The following is a 21727-nucleotide window of genomic DNA, read 5'->3' as shown; positions in this document are numbered from 1 at the left end:
ATCCCAATTTCCTAACCGGAAAAGTAGTATCTGGAAACGGCGAATAAAGTGAGTTTCGGGGGCAGGAACTAAAGGCTGTTTGTTCGAGAACGGAGACCGCCTTCTCCGCGTTGCGGCTCCCTCTTGGCATCCTACGGTGGTCTTTATATACACTTATTTATATCTATACGCAAAATAAACAGCATGACAAACTCGCAACGACACAGCTTATTGCAACCACGGTATCTTCAAGTATCTTCAAAGGCTCTATTTGAATTAATAGGGAACTATATACACAGTAGATATTCACCATCGCTTGATTGACTTCCCTCACAATCAGGATAACCCGATCATGTTAAAACCAACAGCTCTGTACAATATTTCAAATGAACAATGCTCACAGTGCAAAACACCTAATCGTATCCCATCATTATGTCGAAACAGCGAACCAAACAACAATATAAGAAAAACCGATGATGTCACCCGCCTAGAGGACATAACGCCCGAGCTTGAAATAACAGACCGCAAAAAGGAAAATTAAGGGGAAGGGAGGGAAGTATGGGGGAAATAGGGGGAAATAAAGGTAAAAAGAGAGGGAAAATGAGTTTCTAAGCCCCAAGATCCAAAGCGCGCTGCGCATAGCGGGTCTTCACAAACTCAACACCGCTCGAGAATCCTTGCCAAATGCCGGGAACATAGCTTCGAGCCCATGCACAGATAACCAGAACCAGAAGAGGAATCTAAAAGCAGTCAGTAACGGGAAACATAACGGAAACATGCGCTAGCAGTCCAACTTACCCAAATAAAGTACAGATTGCGATCACTACCAAGACCCTTCATCCTCTGTGCTTGCTGTTCACGGAGATGCTTTTGCTGCTCGCGAGAGATCACCCTTTTTCCAATACGGATATCCTTAAGATCCTCGTTCTCCTGCTTGGCAGTGACTGTGCGAGATGTGCTGGCTTGCGCACTGGCCTGTGCCTCAAAATGTTGATCCAAAACTGCATCTGTAGCCGCTTGTAACATGCTCGATTTTTTCATACGGGTCACATCTTCGCCACCCTGTTCATCCTGCTGCGGGTACAGCTCTTCGTAAGAAGGCAGGTCCGTGGCGTTGGGGGCAGAATTGCCCGTCAGGAGGTCCCACCAGCCTTCCTTAGCCGACCGGGCGGTGGAAGGCCGGTGTGGAACAAGGTTGGTAATGCGACGCATCATCGGGTGCGCTTGATAGTCAGGCAAAGCCGGCATGGGTGGCAATGCGGGAAGATTAGGGAACGCATTGGCCACGCTTTGCTGGAACTGATTGATTTGAGTCTGTAACTGATTCCGCCAAGCGACAAGGGCGGCGGGCGGAGAGAATGGTCGCGCGTCCTCAGGCGCCGAGGCTTGGTCGGCATTCGGGAGCGGTGCCGGCACGTCGTGATGCATGCTTGACCGCCGTGACACCGTAAACTCGAGGTCGTCACTGTCGTCCTCATCCAGATCAGACGAGTCATCGATGGCTTCATCGAACGAACCCGAGGAAGACTCCCACAGCGAATGAAGGGAGGCAGAGCTACTGTGTCTGCGTCGCGACGATGCCAATGACCCAACGCTTCGTGAGCGGCGATGCTGCGCTGGGACCAAAGCAGCTTGATGAGCGGGTAGGGTAGAAGCAATGTCAGCGGGAGTAAAACCGCGAATGCTACGGTTATTGACATTTGCTCCAGCCAGACGGAGCCTGTTGACGATATGGGCATGGCCGTTCAAGGCGGCCAGATGCATTGGCGTATTCCCAGTGTTGTCCTGCACGTCTGGGTTGGCACCTCTAGCAAGCAGTCCGGCGACAAACCGTGTCAGCCCCAAGGATGCTGCAAAGTGAAGCAGAGTCTGGCCCGTTGCGCAGCGTGAATTGTACTTGGGTGGGCGGGGGCTATCATCGAGATCGACAAATTCGAGGTAGGTCAACATCTTAGAGTCCATGTCACCTAATTTACCCTGTGACTCTAATCCGGGCACTTGCCGCTGATAGCCACCGCCAGAGCCTCCTTGGAAATCCTTTTGCAGGCCGAAGACGGATTTGGGGTCGCTACCCATGATCTGCTGAGCAGTTTGGAAAGCATCCGCCTGGCTGCCTAGTTTCTGTCCGAGTATACCCAGAGCGAGGCGATACATCTGGAGCTCCCGGTCATCCACATAACGGAAAAACTGTTGCTGTTTCGGCATCAAAGGTTGAGGCGTCTGCACCTGACCAAATGTGGGATGCTCATGCTTGAAGACAACGGCAACCAGTCCAGGCTGGAGTGCAGGTGGGGTCAAGCAGTTGAGGCATTTATCACCCCAAAAGGTCGTGGTTGTAGCCAAGGTGTCGCCGAAGACAACTTCCATACCGGGATAAAACCCACTTCCCAAGAGCGTCACTTCAGTTCCTCCCGTAATGGAGCCCTCGGCTGGAACCAACTTGTGAATGACAGAAGGCAACCGGTTTCCAGCATTCGTGAGAGGAGGCCACATTGGGGTTGACGTATTGGGGCCCAATGGAAGACTAAGGTTTTGCTCTTGAAAGTTGCTCCGCGTAGAGGGCCCGGGGGTTCCAGGACGACTCGGTTGAGCGGAATTTGGTGCCGACATCAATTGTTGTTGAATAAAACTATCCAGGCTTTGCTGTTGTTGTGAGTTAGGGTTGAAAAACGGATTGCTGTCGCCGCTATTAGGAGTCGGAGGACTGTTCGGGAATTGACCAGACATGGCTGAGGCTGTCACGAAAGGCCTTTCAACAGGCGATGCAAACCCACGCGGTGCGGAGAATGGCGGTTCATTGTTGAGAGCTGGAGTACCAGAGACACCAGTAGACGGCTGCGCATTGTCCAGTTTAGTCATGGTTAACTCGGATGGAAGTCTTCCGGAATTGCTGTGTTTACGTCTCTTGCTCATCGGGCCTTGGAAGTCGTTTGGTGACGTTTGACGTGAAAGATTGCGCGATGTAGACGAGGTCGAGGAATTCTGAGGCATCGCAAAAGACCCTGAGTTCAGTTGATACTGCGTGTTGAACCTCTGCTGGAGCCCTTGCAAATCTGTGGCAGATGATGGTTGCGATGAAGCAGATGACTTTCCACTGTCGAGGACCGGACCAGACGGAAACACACCAACACCCGGCAACTGTGTTCCATCAGGTAAGGAGGGCGAAGGGCCGGGGGCCGGAGGCGCAGGAGGGGCATGGGTTTTGTGATCATCTGTGATCATAATTGAATTCGTTATCGCCTGGGCAATAACATTGTCCTTATAGTCCTTGACTGTGAAGATGACCCTAGACAAGGATAGTTAGTCATATATCCGATAAATAACATATTGCTTAGCTTACTGAAATCCCAGCTTCTCGTTTTGATGTCTGCAGTAGCATGCAATTCGCATGGGTAGCTCTACCTGCATAGCTCCGGCAGGGACAGCTGGGATCGGGATGTCACCATAATTAGGCAAGGCGTTCTTAGAAGGCTCAGTCCAATCCTTGATCTCATTGGTGTTGAACACAATGACCCTCTTTTCTTCATCTTTCTGGAAGAGCTCATCCTCTTCTGGTTTCCTCTGCTTTTTACGAAAAGCTCGCTTCCGCTCCCGCTGTATGCATCCAGAGCAAATCTTTACCTCTCCTCCGTCCAAAGGTTTATCATCTTCCTGTACGTCATCGACAGGATGAGGACTCGAGCTGGAGGAACGGTAGCGCGGTTCTCCTCTTGCTCGTGCAAATGCCTTCTTCAACTTTTCCTGATCCTGCATTGCACTCGTACAAACAAGACTTGTGTGCAGCTCTACGGTGTCCGGGGCGCGGTCGGCCGACGCTGGGGCAAGGAATTTTGGCTTGGAGATGGTGTGACTTGGCAAACGTATTTTCTTCACGCCGGAAGGCAGAGGGAATAGAGTTAACCTGATGGGGATCTGTGTCTCCACGCGCGACTTGAGGGATGTAGGGTGAACCGTTAGAACATGACGCTGCGTTGTTTCCGACTTCATGTTGCTTTGCGGAGGAGAAGGTGCAAAGCTGAGGCCAAAGTTGGTGAAGTTGTTCGGGACAAAGTTCAAGTTGGAGTTCAGGGGCGAGCTGGCGTTCATATTGATACCCCCGAAACTCTCCTCTAGGAGCGAAGAAGGTGACCGGCCAGCCCATTGGTTCATGGGTGACTTGCCTTGACTAGGTAAAGCGGAGACTGTGAAAGGAGAGGGTTCTTTAGCATTGTGGCGGAGGTACGGTGATCCCGTCGAGTGAAACTGCTACAAAACGTTAGTGAAAGTGCTCTGTTATGGTATCGTGATTGAGAGATCTTACCGGAGAGGCGGATCGTTTTGATGCTGATGTACTGCGGAACTGTGTTGTGAAGCTCTTCTGCGGCTGCGGGGTAGATTCAATCTTCAACGGACTGGGACTACTAGCGGCACTTTCGAAATCGAAAGCTGCATCCATGGCCTTGTTACTCGACTCCAGGTCTGGGAAAGCGCCATCCATGCTGGCTATGGCAGAAGGGTCAAACCCAAACAGCGACTCTTCTTTGACTGAGCCTAACTCCTGGCTGAGCCAATCCTCTGATGTATATCCGAACGGCATGATATGACTTTCGCTCTGAATCGCCGATGCAGACGAGGCTACTGAGGCGTTCCGAAGATGATCCCGAGGTGACTCCGACGAGGAACTGCGGCTTGATGCTTCTGGGGACTCAGCCGGAGAATCTGCTTTCACAAGATTCGGCTGTCGCAATGTATCTTGATCTTGGTATGGCCGCTTAAGGGACAATTCCGAAGGCGACAAACACACAGACCCCGATTCTGTGACGGTGCGGGACGAGGTGGAATGGGCGAATAGATCGTCGAAATCCCGGCCAGCATTTTCAGAAGACATTTGCAATCGCGCAGAGTCAAGGAAGTCTAGATTGGTATCTTGATATGGGTTATCCATCTCGTTATCAACGACGATCGGATCCAGGGCAGGAAAAGTGGGTGAAGACGCAGCCTCCGCCGGTCCCATCCTCGAATCCCGTCAAGAACAGCAAGCACAAGACCAGGAGCTCGAGGTCTGTCGGTGTCCTCGATAGTATTTTGATGTGGTCCCACTCCACAGGGCGAATCCCTTCAGGTAATAGTTTCGTTTGGGCAGTAGGTACAAAGAAGCGAGGCGATAAATGATCGATCGACTAACACTAATCTCACACACGCGCGCGCTGTTCAACCTCTTCCACTACCGACAACTTTTATCCATCTAAGCGAATTGCAGAGCGATCCGTGGTCACTGAGTTGGCAATATGGGTTGTTGACTTCCTGTGGGCGAAAGTGTTGACGGTGAGACGGGGCGTAAAGAGCGGAGACGGAGGCGCGGCGCTTTCGTAAAGGGGAAAGTGAGAGTGGAAAACCAGACCGACTCTGGAGCGGCGAGTGTCCGAGGGGCGGTAGATATCGGAGGTCAACGGTACGGATACAGTGTTTCTGCAAAGACCCAGCGCTGGAGTAGGAGATCTGAACGAAGATCCAGCGTAAAGACCCAGGGTAAGTGCACGGGGAGATGGGGAAAGGGAGGGCCAAATGGCTGGTGTTATCGTGAATCAGAGTCTGTCCCGGGAACAAATGACAACTTCGCGGTGAGCCGGGCGGGTTGAGTGCCGCTAATCGCTTTGGGGCAATCAGCCACACAACTTAGCCCCAAGGTCAATTAGGTTGCCAAATTTTGATTGGCTGTTAGAGGCTTGCTTTTATAATTCCTTAGTAAGCTTCATCAGGAAATGAATGCCTCAGTCATGACTCGGGTTATCTCTCGTTGCCCCAGGAATTACAGATAGTGACTACTATGTTGTACAGATGTACGTCCGCTTGATACTCTCTCCATTGGCAGGTCTTCACATTTAATACATTATTCTCAAGACGCGAATTTATCTAAAATGTCTTAAGACACAAAGACAAATGCCAACACATAGAGCATGGGTCTCCATTACACGAATTCTTTCCTTTGTTTGGTGACGGGAAGAAATTAACCGCTCACTTAGCAGATATATATTGCTACTAGACTGCCGACATCGCCCTATATAATTTGACTTCCTCGCAGAGGAGCCACTCCAGCAGGTTCACGATCCAGAAAACTCTCAAAGACTCACCCTCGCGGGCTCAAGTCGACAAGAGTTAAGGTTCAAGTGTTGTAGATTGCTTCTGAGCAGCGATTAATTCCTGTGATGCTAGGTTATTATTACTACCGGGTAATATATCTAGACGGAGTAGACTGTCATTGTATCAACGCTAATGACAAAGACATGTATATGCAGTGCAACTGTGGCTAGTACGCCTTTGTCCTGTCATGGTTGGCATCATCAGAAGCAAACACGAGCATCGTCTTTTGGCAATCACGATCTACATATCACCTCGGTAAGTGATGATTCTCCTTACAGGAGCTCAGGTTTGGCTTCTGATACTCCTTAGAATATGTGCACAGTAATAACAGGGTTACCTGCTTACTCAGGAGTCAGGATGACCTTCGCCTCCTTTTACCTACCCGGAATACTCTAGTCATCGACATTACTTATTATGTGTGCATGCTATTCAAGAAGTCATCTGTCGAATTTATCCATCATACTCTTACTCACGAAACAAATCCCAGTTGTAATCGAACGGGTCAGTTTGTTTTCGGTTTGTTGTGTATCTCCTTTATCTATCAGACCTTCAGTTGTGTCTGTGCGGCGAGTTCAGGTGCTCCAGAGCTTTCAATGTACGATTGTCGGCACTAGATTATATTGTTATGGCCGGGTTCGCATCGATCTCATCCCTAGCTTATCTGGGGTTGCGCAGGGGGTTATAGGTTTCTCCGAAGCTGTGGAATGGTAATAACATCTTGGAAACGTACCCGAGGTAAGTCTGGACTACGAGCGTGAGGGTAGGGTGGAAGGAAAGACAGGAAGGAGAGAAAGAGGAAAAGAAGACGAAGGAAAAGCAGAGGAAGAGGAAAGGAAAAATAAGATCATAGAAGTAGAAACAGTACTAATTTCCACAATATCGAGTGCCATTCCACGAATTCATTGTTTGCAAGATACCAGAATAGGGTATCCTATGAAGTCTTTTTGAGGAAAAGCAAAAGGCCCATGGCAAGGAGGAGACGCCGAGGAGAAGAGGGAGAATGAAGATATATCGATTTGTAAGGAGTCGGCGATGGAATCCGACGAGTCTGTCGATGACTGCACAAAACGAGTACGAGATGTCCCCGAAGATGACCCGGCCAAGGTTCATGGACTAACCCATATAACTAAGTCCTTTATAACTCAGGAGTTTGCGATTGACTGCATAACGGAGAGCTTGCATGCACAGCCAGTCTCTGTACTGCGTAATCCCGCACATGCCGCGGATCAGGAACTCGGACGAAGGCACCAGAATCAGACATATCAGTATTCCCGGTCGTTAAGCGTTTCACCCTATGCATTACGGTCCCACTCCATTTATTAACAGCGTCCAGACCACAAGACAGTCTCCAGTGGCAGTCTCGATAAGGCCAAGCCAATAATACGGGAATGGCACAAGGAAGCGAAGGACATGCCCGTTTTCAATAGAGTAAAGACTTGATTTAGCTTTTTAAGTTGTGTCAATTTCGGAGTTGACTGGATAGCCCTAATTAGAAAAATTAGAGGTGCCTGACTCGGCGGTGATCCGTGCTGGAAAAATGGACCTCTCCTGCCTATAGTGGTATACTAACTGAAACTATATAAAATTATTGCCAAGGATTGATGAAGTGGCCCCTGCCATTTAATTTATACATTTCCTAATCCAGTAGCCAGGCGCGTACTTCGATGCCCTGCATCCGGTGGCAATGTGGTGACTGGGATGGTGCCATGCCCAATCTATTAAGGAGGTATAGTAGGGGTAGGGAGATGAGCTGTGCTTACTGCTTCCACAGTACGGCGGCATGTTTTCTACCGCAGTCCATGCGGTGGGAATAAAGTGATATATGAAGGGGCCAGAGACAGGATTCTGAAACGGCCTGTTAGTAGATGTCAACATCAAGAGATCATCATCGAGGCCTTCAAACACTGAAAGGCACGGCATAACACGTGGAAAAAGAAGACCTAAATGCCGAACGAACAGTAATTGCTCGAATGGCAAATAGAATCTCTTGGTAGCGTCACATCCGTGATTCCACATGGCATAGTAGAGACTGAGTATAGGTATAGCAGAGCAGGAAATTGCATCTCGTCATACGGAGGGGGAACTTAATTCTTGGCAGTCCAGAGATGGAGTTAAAATCCCGAAGTTGAAACCTAGACTGTCAGAGGCAAGCGCCTAGGGGACTCCGGAGAGGCCCCACGCCTCCACTTACGACCTAGTCGGTAGCCAAGCGTTAGGGTAAACACCCGAGCCCTACATCGTCTCTCTCGATTCCCTGGTATGGGTGACACTAGCTCCCAAATAGTCAATGTTCCTGGCGGAGCGTCTCGCCTTTGGACGCTAAGATCCATAGTCGTTGGTGGACCTGCATGCCAGTGCTTGTCTTTCATCAATCTCAGACTCTTTCACTGCACTATCGCTATCGAGGTGAATCCCCTCCTATCGGAAAAATAGACCGGTAGTGGAGCTGGGTGCTGGACTTAATCTATGTGTAGCAGAGCTATCGACAATGAACCTTGATAATTTCGACGCAGTCTGGTCTGAGCGTTAGCCCAGTCTCGACATCTTGAAGACTTGACCGACGGCATTATAAAAGCAGTCATTTCGCGATGATGGATAACGCATTCTTCTCTTCCTCATCAGCTTTACATTCCTTTCTTTCTTTAGGGTCTTAGAACCTGCCGTTCTCTCTTTCTCTTACACTGTCTTCATTGATTGAAGATCATTCTTTTCATTCCCTCCCACTTCGGTCCTTTTAAAACCACGAGAAACGCTGTGCGTTGATCAGTTTCAAAATTTCACATATCAAAATGTCTATCGCTAAGATTGCTGGTGTCGTCCTCGGCTCGGCCGCTTTGGTCGCCGGTCACGGTTACGTCTCTGGTGCCGTCGTTGACGGACAGTACTACTCTGGATATGACATGTCCTACCACTATATGTCCAACCCCCCTCAGGTCATTGGATGGTCGACCGATGCCACCGACCTCGGATTCGTTGACGGTAGCTCATATGCCGATGCCGACATTATCTGCCACAAGAACGCCAAAAACGGCGCTATCTCTGCTGAGATCGCTGCTGGCAAGCAGGTCGAGCTGCAGTGGACTGCCTGGCCCGAGAGTCACAAGGGTCCTGTCATCACCTACCTCGCCAACTGCAACGGCGACTGCGCCACCGTCGACAAGACCCAGCTCGAGTTCTTCAAGATCGATGAGAAGGGCCTCATCAGCGGCAGTGACAACACCTGGGCCTCCGACAATCTGATCTCCAGCAACAACAGCTGGACCGTGACCATCCCCAGCAGCATTGCTGCCGGCAACTATGTCATGCGTCACGAAATCATTGCCCTTCACTCCGCTGGTAACAAGGATGGTGCTCAGAACTACCCCCAGTGTCTCAACTTCAAGGTTACCGGCGGTGGTAGCGACAAGCCCGAGGGTACCCTCGGTACTGCTCTCTACAAGGACACCGACCCTGGTATTGAGATCAACATCTACCAGACCCTGTCCTCCTACACCATCCCCGGCCCTGCTCTCTACACTGGCAGCTCTTCCAGCGGCTCCTCCGGCTCCGGCAGCTCCAGCGCCGCTCCCTCCCCTACTGCCAGTGCTTCTGCTTCCGCCACTGCTGCCCCTGTCCAGACTAGCACCGCTACTGCCTACCAGACCTCCACTGCTGTTGCCAGCGTCACTGTTACTGGCTCTGCTCCTGCTCAGACCCACGTCCAGGCCACCAGCTCTTCAGCTGCTGCTTCCACTCCCACCGCTAGCTCTGGCGCCAGCACTGGCTCTGGCTCTGGCTCCAGCTCCAGCGACCTGACCAGCTACTTCAACTCCTTGAGCGCTGACGAGCTCCTGAACGTTATCAAGCAGACTCTGTCTTGGCTTGTCACCGACAAGATCCACGCTCGTGACATCTCTGCCTAAATTTGTCACCAAGAAGTGGTTTCGGACCGAATAGACATTCTTTAGACTTTATATTCGATCTTTCCACCGTTGAACAACTATTTTGCCTTGATGAGGATCCGGAATCCAAATTTGTGTAACTAGAAAAAATGTTATATTTTGCACTATGATAGTTGAACTCTAAGGTGTAAATCAATCATTCTTCTGGTACAAGATTAAAATAGTTGGTAGATAAATAGTATTCCTTTTTTTTTTTTAACATCTTTATCTACGCCTCACTAGCATAGTCTGTTATTCATAAGGTATAAACTCGGGCCTAGATTTTCGATAAAATTTCCTTGACTTTGTTATGGACAATGCATATAAACATCGCTGTAGAAGCTAAAACATGGTCGCTCAGGCATACCAAATAGGACCGCCATCATCCAAAATAAATGAGCATTCAAGCATGATAGGTCTATGGATTCAAGATTGGAAATCCACCCAGAAATCAATGGCCGAGCTCTAAGCGGCATTCGTAGGGCAAAAAGCGACAGGTGATTGTCGATGAATGGGGAATAGCGGCCGATTGTTATTGCGGGACAAACAAATGCATGGCTCCGTCATTCTTTACCACCAGCTCTTCCTCTCAAGCCCTGGCCGACGGTCGCATTTGCTATATTGCATGGTATCGGCCAATATATACCTGGTTTTGTCATATTCCCTAACCGCTCCCTTCTCATAATTCTCCACCATGTTTAAGAAAAAGCCTACGGTGAGTAACCCCTCCCCCGCATTGTTTCGCCGAAGCCTGTCCACAGCTCTGCCATGAACGGCGCAAGAAATTTCAGAAAGAGACCCAAGGCTGAACGGCAAGTAGATCAAGAACCTATCACCTTTACGGTCTTCTGACCGTCGAAAAATCGCCGACCAAATCATCAGCGACTATAAGATCGAGATCCCTTCCAGCGCGCCTGCCGGCGAAGATTCGACGCCGTCGAACCCCGCGCCGAACCTTTCATCTATTCGAAATGCCCTCCTTCCTGATAACTCCTTGTCAGCACGCTTTACAACGACTGCAGGTCCCCAGCTTCGAGAGGTACAGGGCACCGTATACGTGGGGACACATCCAGGAGGGGAGGAACGCATCTTATGGTTCAAGCTCGAACATGGGCCCGGCGCCGACGGCCGTCTCTACCCTACGGTCTATACCCTATGGAATAATCCCGATTTAGTACCGTTGCTATACACACCGGAGATGGTCATGCGTAAACTACACGGAGGAGCAGACTTGATGACCCCAGGCCTCGCGAACGAGCCGCCTTTCCCCAAGCGTGCGGTCGAGGGCGCTGTAGTTGCTGTTGCTAGCCTGGACCGACACACCGTGCCGCTTTTTGTCGGAGTCTGCGAGATTGATGTCTCGGCTTTAGGGGAGGTACAAGGCACCAAGGGTCATGCGGTTCGAGGTCTGCACTGGGAGGGTGACGAGTTATGGGCCTGGAGCTCGTCGTCGCGCCCCGGTCAACCAGCGCCGGAGTATCTTCCAGGCTGGGATGAGGAAGAGTTGGAAGGCGATGAGGAAGTAGAAGCGATCGAAGAGAAGGTTGACGAGCTGGCCCTGAATGAGGCAGGAAGCCCTCAAGCTGCGGGGAATGAAGAACCAGTTGAAGCTGCCGAGGCACCGCTCGACGAACCAGCTCCGATAGAGGAAAAGGAGCCGTCGACGAAAGGTAGGTCTTAATCAAAGCCCCCTTACCTTCCCAGATGGCTAATGTTGCACAGAAATCGATGAAGCCTTCACGAAGGCCTTCATCTACTCCCTATATAAGCTGAAGCAGGACAACCCGTCTGCTCCCAACCACGGCCTGTCCTTGCCCGTCCAGCCATCTTTCCTGATCTCGAATATGATTACACCCTACCTTCCCATCTTCTCCGCGCAGCAGGCCCAATACTATCAAATTAAGAAAACCAGTTGGAAGAATGTCAAGAAGTTTATCAAGTATCTTGATAAACAACAACTCGTCAAGTCCAAGGATCGGAGTGGCCAAGAGACCATTATCCTAGATGTGGACTTCAATGACCGCCTCGTTGAGCAGTTTGTCCCGTACCGACTTCCGTCCAAGTCTGCCCTTGAGAATGCGAAGAAGCCTGCCGCGGGTGCGAACAAGAAGCCCGAAGCCACGGGCGGTGACCCTGCTGTTGGTCAAACGCTCACAGTTCAGACACTGTACCGGCCCACGCAGAAACTGACCCCCACTATATTCCCAGCTTTGTCCAGCACCAACCCTCAGAACTACTACAAATACTCCGATGTGTCCAATCATCTAGACCAGTACCTCCAATCTCAAAACCCTCCCATCATCGACCAGCAGAACCGCCGTATCATATCCCTCAACCCCTTCCTTGCCAACACTATCTTCACTACCTCTTCCCCCGAGGATAAGAGCACCATTGCACGGGGAAAGACGACCCGCGATGGACTTCTGAAACGTATCGTGGAAGACAACAGCCTGATGACCGCACACTACGCCATTCTCCGAGCAGGGCAGACTCTAGCGGACGTGAAGCCCAAACCCGGCGCGACCCCGAAGGTAACGGTGATTCTCGAGCGCCGCACGGGCTCGAAGACCGTCACCAAGGTCTCGAACCTGGAGGTGTTCGGCATCATTCCCAGTCTGCTGGCTGAGGAGCTGCAGAAGAAGTGCGCCAGCAGCACCAGCGTAGCGCAGGCCAACGGCGCCCCGAAGGGCGTCATGGAAGTGCTAGTGCAGGGCGATCAGCGGCGTGCATTGGAAACGGCCCTTGTGCGACGAGGTTTGAAGACGCAATGGATTGACGTGGTGGACAAGACCAAGAAGAAGAAATAGACGTCGCCATATTGCCATGATTTCACGATCCCGATTGGAATAGCAATCTACTATTGGTCCACAGGACAACATATCCTACAAAATAGTAATAGTAACTTGATCTCGATCAAATAATAGTCACAAAATCAATGAAGATCAGATTAGATCCGTCCCCAAACCGCACTACCCGATCAACATCGGAGACGCGCCGAGGAATGATTCATCCCCGGACTTTCGTTCCCCGACTCCCCTCATTAAACCGATATAAGACCGCCATACCCCAACCTCACACACCCCTCTAACACTCACAACCCAAACCACCTCCTAAAACTAACACCAAAAGCACAAGAAAAATGCCAGTCTACCACATCGGTACGTCCCCACCACTCATACACTCCCGTCCAACCCAACCCAAACTCCAACCCCTCCTATCAGAACCAAACGCCACACCACGCCCCAAACCCCCCCCACAACTAACAAGCAAAACAAAACCCCAGTCCTCTTCCGCCTCAAGCAAGGCGTCACCCCCGCCCAACTAGCCAACTGGACCAAAATCTCCCAAGCAATGGTCGGCCAGATCCCCGGTCTGCGCTCCTTGAAGACTAACCCGCCTTTGCCGATCTCCGTGCCCCGCGCTAAGGGCTTCGATATGGGGCTTGTGGCTGTTTTGGATAAGAAGGAGGATGTTGCGGTTTATGCGGCGCATCCGGCGCATTTGGAGTATGTTTTCCCTCTTCCCTTCCTGTTCTCTCTCCTTTTAGATCTATTTTGGGGTGAGTATGGCTGTGCTGACTTTGGGTGGATAGGGTTCATAAGTTGAGGGAGGAGTTGTGTGAGGATACCTTGGCTTATGATCTTGAGTTTGAGGAGTGACTTCCCTTCCTTCATTTCTTTGGGTGGGTGCTTAGGGATAGAAAGGATATGAATATGGAGAATATTGGAACTTTTGTTTGTCTTATGAACAGCAATAATAGACTTGACACAACGCCATTATAAGTCCCACGTCAGAATCCTTTTTGAAATTCCAAGTGCCAGCAAATTGAAAGAAAAGAAAAATAAAAGGCCAGCCAAGTCAGTATGATACTTTATGCTTTACATCCCGTCAATGTGAAACGATTCTCTATCGAAAAAAAAAAACACAGATCAGTCGCATACCATTACTCCTTCGCGTCGACCTTCTTGGCCGGGTGGTCGCCGTTGGCTTCGTTCTCGCGAGCGCGCTTCTGGCCAGCGTCGGCGGTGCTCTGTACGACGGGGACACCGCTGTTCTTGGTTAGCTGGTTGGTCTTCTCTCGTTGGAGTAGGAATGTATGCTTACCGAGCGTCCTTTTGGATCTCGCGAGGCTCCTTGGACTCCTCCTTCTTGTCGCCGTTGAAACCGCGCTTCTGGTCCTCAGCGCGACGCTCCCTCCAGTCACGGTTGTCGTTCTGGCGACCACGGCCACGGCCCCGGAAACCACCACGGCCACGGGGGCGGTGACCGCTGGGCTTGATGCGGCCGGCCTCGATGTCGCGCACCTTCTCGTCGCAGTACTCTCTCTTGCTCTTGATGATCAGATCCTGGCCCTTCCACTGGGGCTTGGGCGCCAGGGCGAGGAACGCCTTCTGCTTCTCCTCGGACTCGAACTCAACGAAGACGCTGCCCTTGAAGGTCTTGTCGTTGGCACGGCGGAGACGGATGGCGTTGACGGGGCCGTGGGGGGCGAAGAACTCCTCAATCTCCAGCTGGGTGGTGGGACCCTCCTCACCGAATCCCTTAGCGTAGATACTGCGGTCCATAGCCTTATCCTCGAACACCTTAACAACATTGGGGTCATGGGCCTCGGTGACATTCTCGGGCAGAGGAGTCTTGCGGCGGACGGCAGTCTCGTTATCAACGAGGTCCAGAACCTCAGAAGTCTTCAGAGCCTCAACAATGGCGCTGAAAGGCTGAAAGCGACGCATGCGCTTGAAAGAGTGGAGGAGTTCCAGAGGAACAGCGCGGTTCTGGCTACCACCGACCTTGGAGAGCAGGAACTTGTCCATGGGGAGGTTAGAGTCGGAGAAGTAGAACTCGACCTGCTTGCGGATTTCGACAGGGTCGTCGGTCTCCTTCTGAGACGAAGGGTCGAACTTGGCGTTATTGCGACGGGGTCCACGACCGCGGTTCTCGCGCTCCTTGTCCTCCTCAGCCTTTGCGGACTTCTCGCCGAGCTGGGCGGCGGCCGCGACGATGCGGGCTTCCTCTGCGTCTTCGGTGGAGGGCTCCTCCTTCTTCTCGGCGCCGTTGGTCTCGGCTTCACCCTTCAATTCGGCCAGGACATTCTGGACGTCCTTCTCGGCCTCGGTGTTGGCAACGTTCTGTTCGGCAGACATTGTGAATGTGTGTTTTTGTCGTGCGACAAGGGAGATGAGGGGTCAACGGAGAAAAAAAGTGATACAGTCAAATGCGCGACTTCTAATTGTCAATTAATGGTTAGTGTAAACGTCGACACGCGTTTCGCAGAGCATTAATACGGTCTATGAGAGAGTAGACAAGGGTATAAAACAAGCATAAAGCGGAGTCATCTCTACACGTGAGTCAATCCGTTCCTTTGGACAAGGACAATGACTTGAGGTCCGCGCTAGAGCCATGCGGAGGATGCAGAATTAATTCAGCAGAAAGGGCAAATGTCCTACCTAGGATAGATGCAAGTAAATCTGGTGACCTGAGCGCAAAAACAGACCCTTAAGAATGAGACACTTGCAAGCAAATATCGTTCTTATCTCCGATGTGAGAAAGAAAAAAAAAAAAGTAGTCGGAGCAATGCGCGGCGAAAGAGGGGAAATTTTCTGGAGCTTCAGCCACTGTTAATGCCTCAGGCATTAGGAAAGCTTGGCGCTAGGACGGACTAGGAAATCCATTGGGACTAACCGGTTTAGGAAATATGAAAGCAAAGCCGCCTGGAGGCGCAGTCCATTCAAGACGCCTCTCACATCAGCTCCTCATGTTGTTAGCCTTCTCTGCTGATATTGATGTACCAGTCACACGTGGTATTACTGTATCCAGGGCTCTGCCGCTGGTGTAATGAAGTACTATCAAAGTATCATGATCCTTGTTGCATAGCAGATATTCAATTCTGCTTGAGTTTTGGAACAAATTATATTGCATAGCGAAGGGGCTCGTGGACGCTTCAATATGAAGAAAACAGCTACTGCTATGGGCACGAACAAACTAGCTACGTAAATAGCGTGTACATGGTTGGGATATGCGACCACCCCGAACAGGGCGATCAGTTGGAAAAAGATCGACTTCACCCAAAAAAGGGAATAACTAGAGTGTTTCCAAGGAGTGGAGCTGAGTTCTGCACCATCAGCTAGTCTCTGGTACAGGTAGCACCAATAGCAACGAAATAGTAGTCCGAATCCCGTGAACCATGAACCAAAGCATAGCTAAGCAGTCAGAAATGGAGGCCTATGCTCTGGGGAACTGCTGCTGAAAAGAGTATAATAGCAATTGTTCGTCAAAACGATCCTCTGAGTGGTGGGCATCGTTGTAGATCAGTATTCTGCCCTAGGTAAGGTATGGTCAGTCCCGTCTCACCCTGCTTCAAGTGAGTGGGGTGACTCACATATGCAACCTAACAGCTCGGCGAAGCTGGAGGCATGAAAGCCCATTGGGGGCTTTGGTAATTGACCTACTGTAAGTATCGTCCGGTGACTTTGGCCTTTCAAGGTTTCGGGCGTGTTATTGAACTTTAATCGTGACCAGTTACATAAAAACTTTGGACGAACTAACTAACGCCGGAGAAGGTCCGCTCTACCGCCCTTTGCATCTGCAATCTATATTTTTTTTCCTATCCGAAGGAACACGTTCTGCTTTTGAAATACTAAAAAAAAGTAGCCATAATATTCTAATACATAATACAAGTCTTTAGTGTATGCTTTTAATCCTGCTTGTATGGAAGAATGACGTGTCGTGTATCCAGCAAGTCATAAACGCTCTTTCAAGGCATTGCAATCATACGTTCATAAGTGGCGAGCACAGGGTGAAGGAAATGTACTTAACCGACATACACTCATAATGTATGCGTCGAGAAGGAAAGGGAAAAACAGTCAATGACGATGTGCTGACACTGCATAGGGGGTATCAAGGGTTGTGAAAAGAAGATCCACTACTGTGGATCAGGCATGTAAACGCAACCAAATTGTATGCTAAACCAGAATCATTCGTATATACCATATGCCATAACCGCCGTAATCGTCGGGTCGTATCCGCATACCATAAGCATGGACAGATCGATTTCTAATTTGGGTCTCCCTGGACAGGGAAGAACCATGCCGGAAAAAAATGTATTGAATTCTCGTCAGGAATATTGTATATTCCGACGGTGATGATCACGTCTAGCGTGAACGTGGTCGGAGAGATCCTCCGTTTAGTTGGAGCCCCGTCTCGCAGGGACCAGGATCGTGCTCAAGCGCTTCCACCGCTGTTGTGGCGACGATGGACCCTCCCGATATATCCGGTCTTTATCGAGACCCGCTTTGGTCGACGATTGCGTGGAGGAACGGGGCCGGCTGGCGAGCGCCTCTTGGTCCGCTAGGACATCTTCCAGCCGGACGTCGGCATCAGACATACGAAAATGAGAATCCTCGGGGTCGAGGATTTCTATAAATCTGGACGGCATGTCGCGCATGTTTATGACACGCGGGGATTAAGTTTCGGGGGATCCTTGAGAAAGTAAAATCTGACAGCCCGTGATGAAATGCCGGTCACGGGATGGGGAGGTAGACCCGTGACTCCGGTCACGAGAGGGAGAAAGGTGGAAGAACGAGCGGAAATTTTTAGAAGGTCAACGAGGGAGTCCGTGAGATTTTAAGAGGAGAAGCTCATCGGCGTCGGTGACGAAGCGTAGACGGATATTATTTCCGCAGAAGCAGAGACTGGACCGAGGAAGTGAAGAACGAACGGAGGGGTCGCATGTAGTGAGACCAGGATCCAAGCGAATGTGTGTTAGCCGCGGCACTATTATGTGCTCAGGGGTTTCGAATAGAGTAGTGATATCCGTGATGCAGGGGGATTGGATGACCTCTGGGAATAACAAACATGACTATGAGGAATTTTTAAAGAGAAGAGGTCAACTTGCTCGTGGGGTTATGGCTGTATTTATCCTGCCCCCCTTTTGATGTCTCGGGTAACGACAGAGTTTTGGTCCTGGGAGAAGACGAACTTGCAGATTATTCGCCAAGGATTCCCTGAGTCTCCTTCCAGTATGGATCCCCTGGTCATGGTGGCGGACGAGGCGTCTTGTGTGTGCGTGTGCGTGTGCGCAAGGGCAGATGCCACATCCGCGATATGCCTTCTGAAAAGGAAAAACGTCGATCGCTCTGATTGATGGAGACCCTGCGACGGAGTTCAAGGGAGGTTGGGCCCCGACGATGGTTCGTCGGTCACAAGCAAGAAGAAGTGGAGGTCTTGCGTGGGGTTTCTTCTTTTTGGCTCTTTTAAGTCTTCTGCACTTCCATCCAAATTTCCCAATTCGGTAATGCTAGGGCCTTCGCATCCTCGGGATTGGATTATTTTTCGGAAGACCCTACCGTAAGAACCGCGAATTCTCCCCAAGCGCAGATCGTGGTTGGCTCCCGAAATATTAGCCAATGACTTTGGCCGAGCTTAAAAAATTATTCTTGCTCCACATTCGAAGTTCACGGACGGAGATGACGTCGGAGGAAAGATCTATGGATTTTAATCCATTTACTTCATTGGGCGGGTGAGTTGTGAGATATCTCACCGTCAAAATGCCACACTTAGTAAAATTTAAATACGTTTAGTTTCTCGAGGACACTCCGCACCAGTGTCACGAGCTACCCCAAGTCTCTCTCTCATATGTCGCTGGCCATGAGGATGCATGAATGCACTCCACCAAATAGTGTCCTGCAAATGAAGGTCCTTACTGCACAACAATGTGATATCATAGCGTAAGGGTGTTAACGCGTACAGCCGCAGGAAGCCATGAATGTATGGGGTAAAGTATGTGCCAAAGAATTGTAGAGGGTTTATAAATAGATTTCAATTTAAATCGCGATAAGAATGAAAATTTGTTGAGGTGGCTGCCATGACGTCATGCCACCACATCACTTTCGTACCACTCTCCACCCTAAACACCCATACATCGCTCTGCCTGACCATACACCATCTGTTAAATTAAGTCAACATGCCTCCGAAACGCGTAAGGAAGACCGTTTCCACGACTCACAAGCCACCCTCCCCTCCACTCTCTGAGAAGAACGCCTCAGTGGCGGACGAGAATGCCGATGTTGAGCCACCTGAGGCACAGGACAAAGGCTCGATGGGCAGTCCACGAAGCCCTCGCCACGATGAAGGCAACGGGCCGCCCGTTATGATGGACGAAGACGAAGAAATGCCGGAAGAATCAGGAAATACCATCCAACATGCAAGACCGGAATATGCCGTAGGGGCGGGAGGTTATAACATGCTCAAATCCTACAAAGGACAGGTCTACTCGGGCATGGCGGTGGGAGGATCACATACTTGGAATTATGACCAAGGCGTGTGGAAGGAAACGAAGGAGGAGCCAGATCTATGGCGGATCGATTATCAGACCAATAAGAGACGAGCGAGGAAGGCACCGGAGGGTAGCGGTGCTCCTGTCGGAACGGAGTATCACTGGCTCATTGTAGCACATCAGGTACGTTTGTACTTTCCTTGACTTAGAGGCCAATGGCATGCAGAACCTGGGCCAAGGGTTCCTATCTCACTGTTCTTAGTTTGTCAAAAAGACTGACGCCAACACGTACGAGACAAACTTGACTGGGTCCAAGTATAAGTTGGCTTACAAGTCCGCCTCGTCCAACTCATGGTCCGTCCCAACGGTCAAGAAACAACGTGACCGAGAAGTTGAACTGCTAGAGGATGCAAAGCAGCGTGTGCAGGGCCTACCTCCGGTACTAGCATCAGAGAAGGTAAAAGTTGAGAAATCCGAGAAAGGACAGCAGAAACTGGATAGCATGTTTACCAAAGCTGCAAGTGGCGTTAGTAAGAAAAGGAAGCTAGCTGAAGATAGCGGAGGATGAGCCGGCTTCGAATGGTGTATCATACATCTTGATTGTAATTGTAAATTATATACTATGTCCCTGGGCGGTTTGATGGACATTTCCTATTTCCTCAGCCCTATTCACGTATTCATCTGATTCAATTCGGGGATTCCATCACTCATAAGTGCTGGTCATGAGTATCTACAGCCGGTGACACGAATACTTTGTATTGTCTACTCGGTGTGACCCATGTCAGCTATTCTGTTGAATGACACATCATCAGCAACGTGGTACATCTGATGCCACTAGGAAATAGCTGACGGAACGTGAAAGGTCAAGCCTGTCACACTATGCCTAATATACGCCAAGGCACCAACAGATATTCTGAGTTTATATAGACTCACGTGTTAGTCTAATGACTCTCTGGTATCACGTCCAACATGGACATCATTCGTATCACGCTGCGGCCCGAGACAATGCGATTCAAGACTGCGCTAGGAAACCGCGTATGACTCCCCTTTACGCACAATTACCACACAATATCTGGATACGCATTCATCGCTTGCGCCAGCAGTCATCGACTACCACTGCCTTTCCACTGGCATACTAGTCAGCCCCGTCATCATCCTGTTGTCTTCAGATCGTAACGATGTGATAGCTGCTGTTAGCCTGAGACTTCAGCCTCTCAATGACCTTCTTACCCTCATGGCATTACAAGCTTAGTGACCGAGTCTGTAGGATTTGAAGATATAACCATGATTCGAGTTTCCAGCATACTGTTCGTAGCAATATATTCTATCCCACATCTAAAAAGGCATCGCAGCAAGGGGAAGAAAGTTGCATTATAAGTTGAAGCCGACACATGCTGTCCTGTTGTGGCATCGAAATGACTAATTATCTTGAAGATTCTGTTTTCTGATTCAGTCACAGCATCTCCCTGGGTTCATGATTTATCTTAGTATTAACGTGCTTCTGGCTCGAGTCGATAACAAGTCGGGCTAGTGAAGAACGATACTCTCCATAAGCTGTTGAGTACTTCAGACGTCTTCAGGGAAATTCAAATCCTTCAAGGCCCTATTTAAGCGTTCTTTCGTGGTACAGTATTAGCAGATTGGTCTCGTACTCACGATACAAGGCATTTAATATATGTCGAGTCTATTATCCTCCCTTGGTATTCTGAAATGTAACGAAGATCTAAAAATTTCAAAGAGGTAATATGATCAGTTTATAAATTGGCCGAGTGTACATCATGTGAGTTATTGATACACCAAAGCCAATGTAGAAGAGAGAGAGCACATGAAACGAGGAGGATCAACTTTCACTTTTGAAGCAGACCACCGGGTTGAAAAAGTCATGACATTCCTCTATGCAAATGTAATCAAACATGCTACCGTATGTCCTTAATCAGACTCTTCAGTTGTAAGACTGAGAGCTATCGTCATAGATAATCAGACCTTTTGTACCCACGGATGGTTCGATCACTGAATAAGCATTAGTTCAGAAACATCCTTGAGCTAATCATGTCTGGTCCGTAAGCCAATGTTTTTCGTATAGACATTACTCTCGTACCATGAATTGTTGAAGTGAAGAGAATTCCATAGCATCTCCCCGGGAAATATGCCGATTAGAGCATAGAGAGAGTCTCTTAAGCTCAGTGAAAGTTCTAGGTAGCACCAAGATACGAACACCGCCCATCGGGACAATATATCGACTCAAGATCTCCCTAATCCTGGGACCCAGTTGTCCCAAATACAGACTCACTCTTCGTATTCGACGTATTCGTTGGCGAACAGTACTATTCAAACCGTTATTAGAGGTCATAACCCCAAGCTGAGGCATGGTATGGATGCTTACACCTCGGATATCAGTGAGATCAGGACCACCGTGTCGTGCGAAGCGTTTCAAACT

The 21727-nt window shown here is 49.9% G+C and overlaps 6 protein-coding genes across 6 annotated transcripts; 4 read left to right on the top strand and 2 right to left on the bottom strand.

Annotated features, from left to right (window-relative positions):
- Positions 1-587: 587 nt before the first annotated feature.
- On the bottom strand, positions 588-4456 carry AO090001000222 (putative membrane-tethered transcription factor (SPT23); the record flags this gene model as incomplete). The annotated part of the gene is made up of 5 exons (XM_023234434.1): positions 588-719; positions 778-3265; positions 3320-4160; positions 4280-4318; positions 4372-4456. The coding sequence occupies 5 exons, from the start codon at positions 4454-4456 to the stop codon at positions 588-590; spliced, it is 3585 nt and encodes a 1194-aa protein (XP_023089559.1).
- A 4432-nt stretch (positions 4457-8888) lies between these two features.
- AO090001000221 (lytic polysaccharide monooxygenase auxiliary activity family 9 protein) lies at positions 8889-10001 on the top strand (the record flags this gene model as incomplete). Its single annotated transcript, XM_001818714.1, has 1 exon — positions 8889-10001. One exon carries the CDS (start codon positions 8889-8891, stop codon positions 9999-10001), a length of 1113 nt encoding a protein of 370 aa, XP_001818766.1.
- Positions 10002-10713: 712 nt separating this feature from the next.
- AO090001000220 (putative RNA binding protein Ligatin/Tma64) lies at positions 10714-12826 on the top strand (the record flags this gene model as incomplete). The annotated part of the gene is made up of 3 exons (XM_001818713.3): positions 10714-10734; positions 10840-11689; positions 11742-12826. The coding sequence occupies 3 exons, from the start codon at positions 10714-10716 to the stop codon at positions 12824-12826; spliced, it is 1956 nt and encodes a 651-aa protein (XP_001818765.1).
- A 332-nt stretch (positions 12827-13158) lies between these two features.
- AO090001000219 (uncharacterized protein) lies at positions 13159-13625 on the top strand (the record flags this gene model as incomplete). Its single annotated transcript, XM_023234432.1, has 3 exons — positions 13159-13177; positions 13303-13578; positions 13612-13625. 3 exons carry the CDS (start codon positions 13159-13161, stop codon positions 13623-13625), a joined length of 309 nt encoding a protein of 102 aa, XP_023089558.1.
- Positions 13626-13962: 337 nt separating this feature from the next.
- Positions 13963-15160, bottom strand: AO090001000218 (tRNA maturation protein LHP1; the record flags this gene model as incomplete). The annotated part of the gene is made up of 2 exons (XM_001818711.3): positions 13963-14068; positions 14124-15160. 2 exons carry the CDS (start codon positions 15158-15160, stop codon positions 13963-13965), a joined length of 1143 nt encoding a protein of 380 aa, XP_001818763.1.
- Positions 15161-18978: 3818 nt separating this feature from the next.
- On the top strand, positions 18979-20135 carry AO090001000217 (uncharacterized protein; the record flags this gene model as incomplete). The annotated part of the gene is made up of 2 exons (XM_023234431.1): positions 18979-19473; positions 20103-20135. 2 exons carry the CDS (start codon positions 18979-18981, stop codon positions 20133-20135), a joined length of 528 nt encoding a protein of 175 aa, XP_023089557.1.
- Positions 20136-21727: the final 1592 nt, after the last annotated feature.

This window comes from Aspergillus oryzae, chromosome 2 (genome assembly GCF_000184455.2).
Source record: "Aspergillus oryzae RIB40 DNA, chromosome 2".
Taxonomy (NCBI): domain Eukaryota; kingdom Fungi; phylum Ascomycota; class Eurotiomycetes; order Eurotiales; family Aspergillaceae; genus Aspergillus; species Aspergillus oryzae.
Note: the sequence above shows the minus strand (reverse complement) of the source record. Positions and strands in the feature narration are given on the sequence as shown.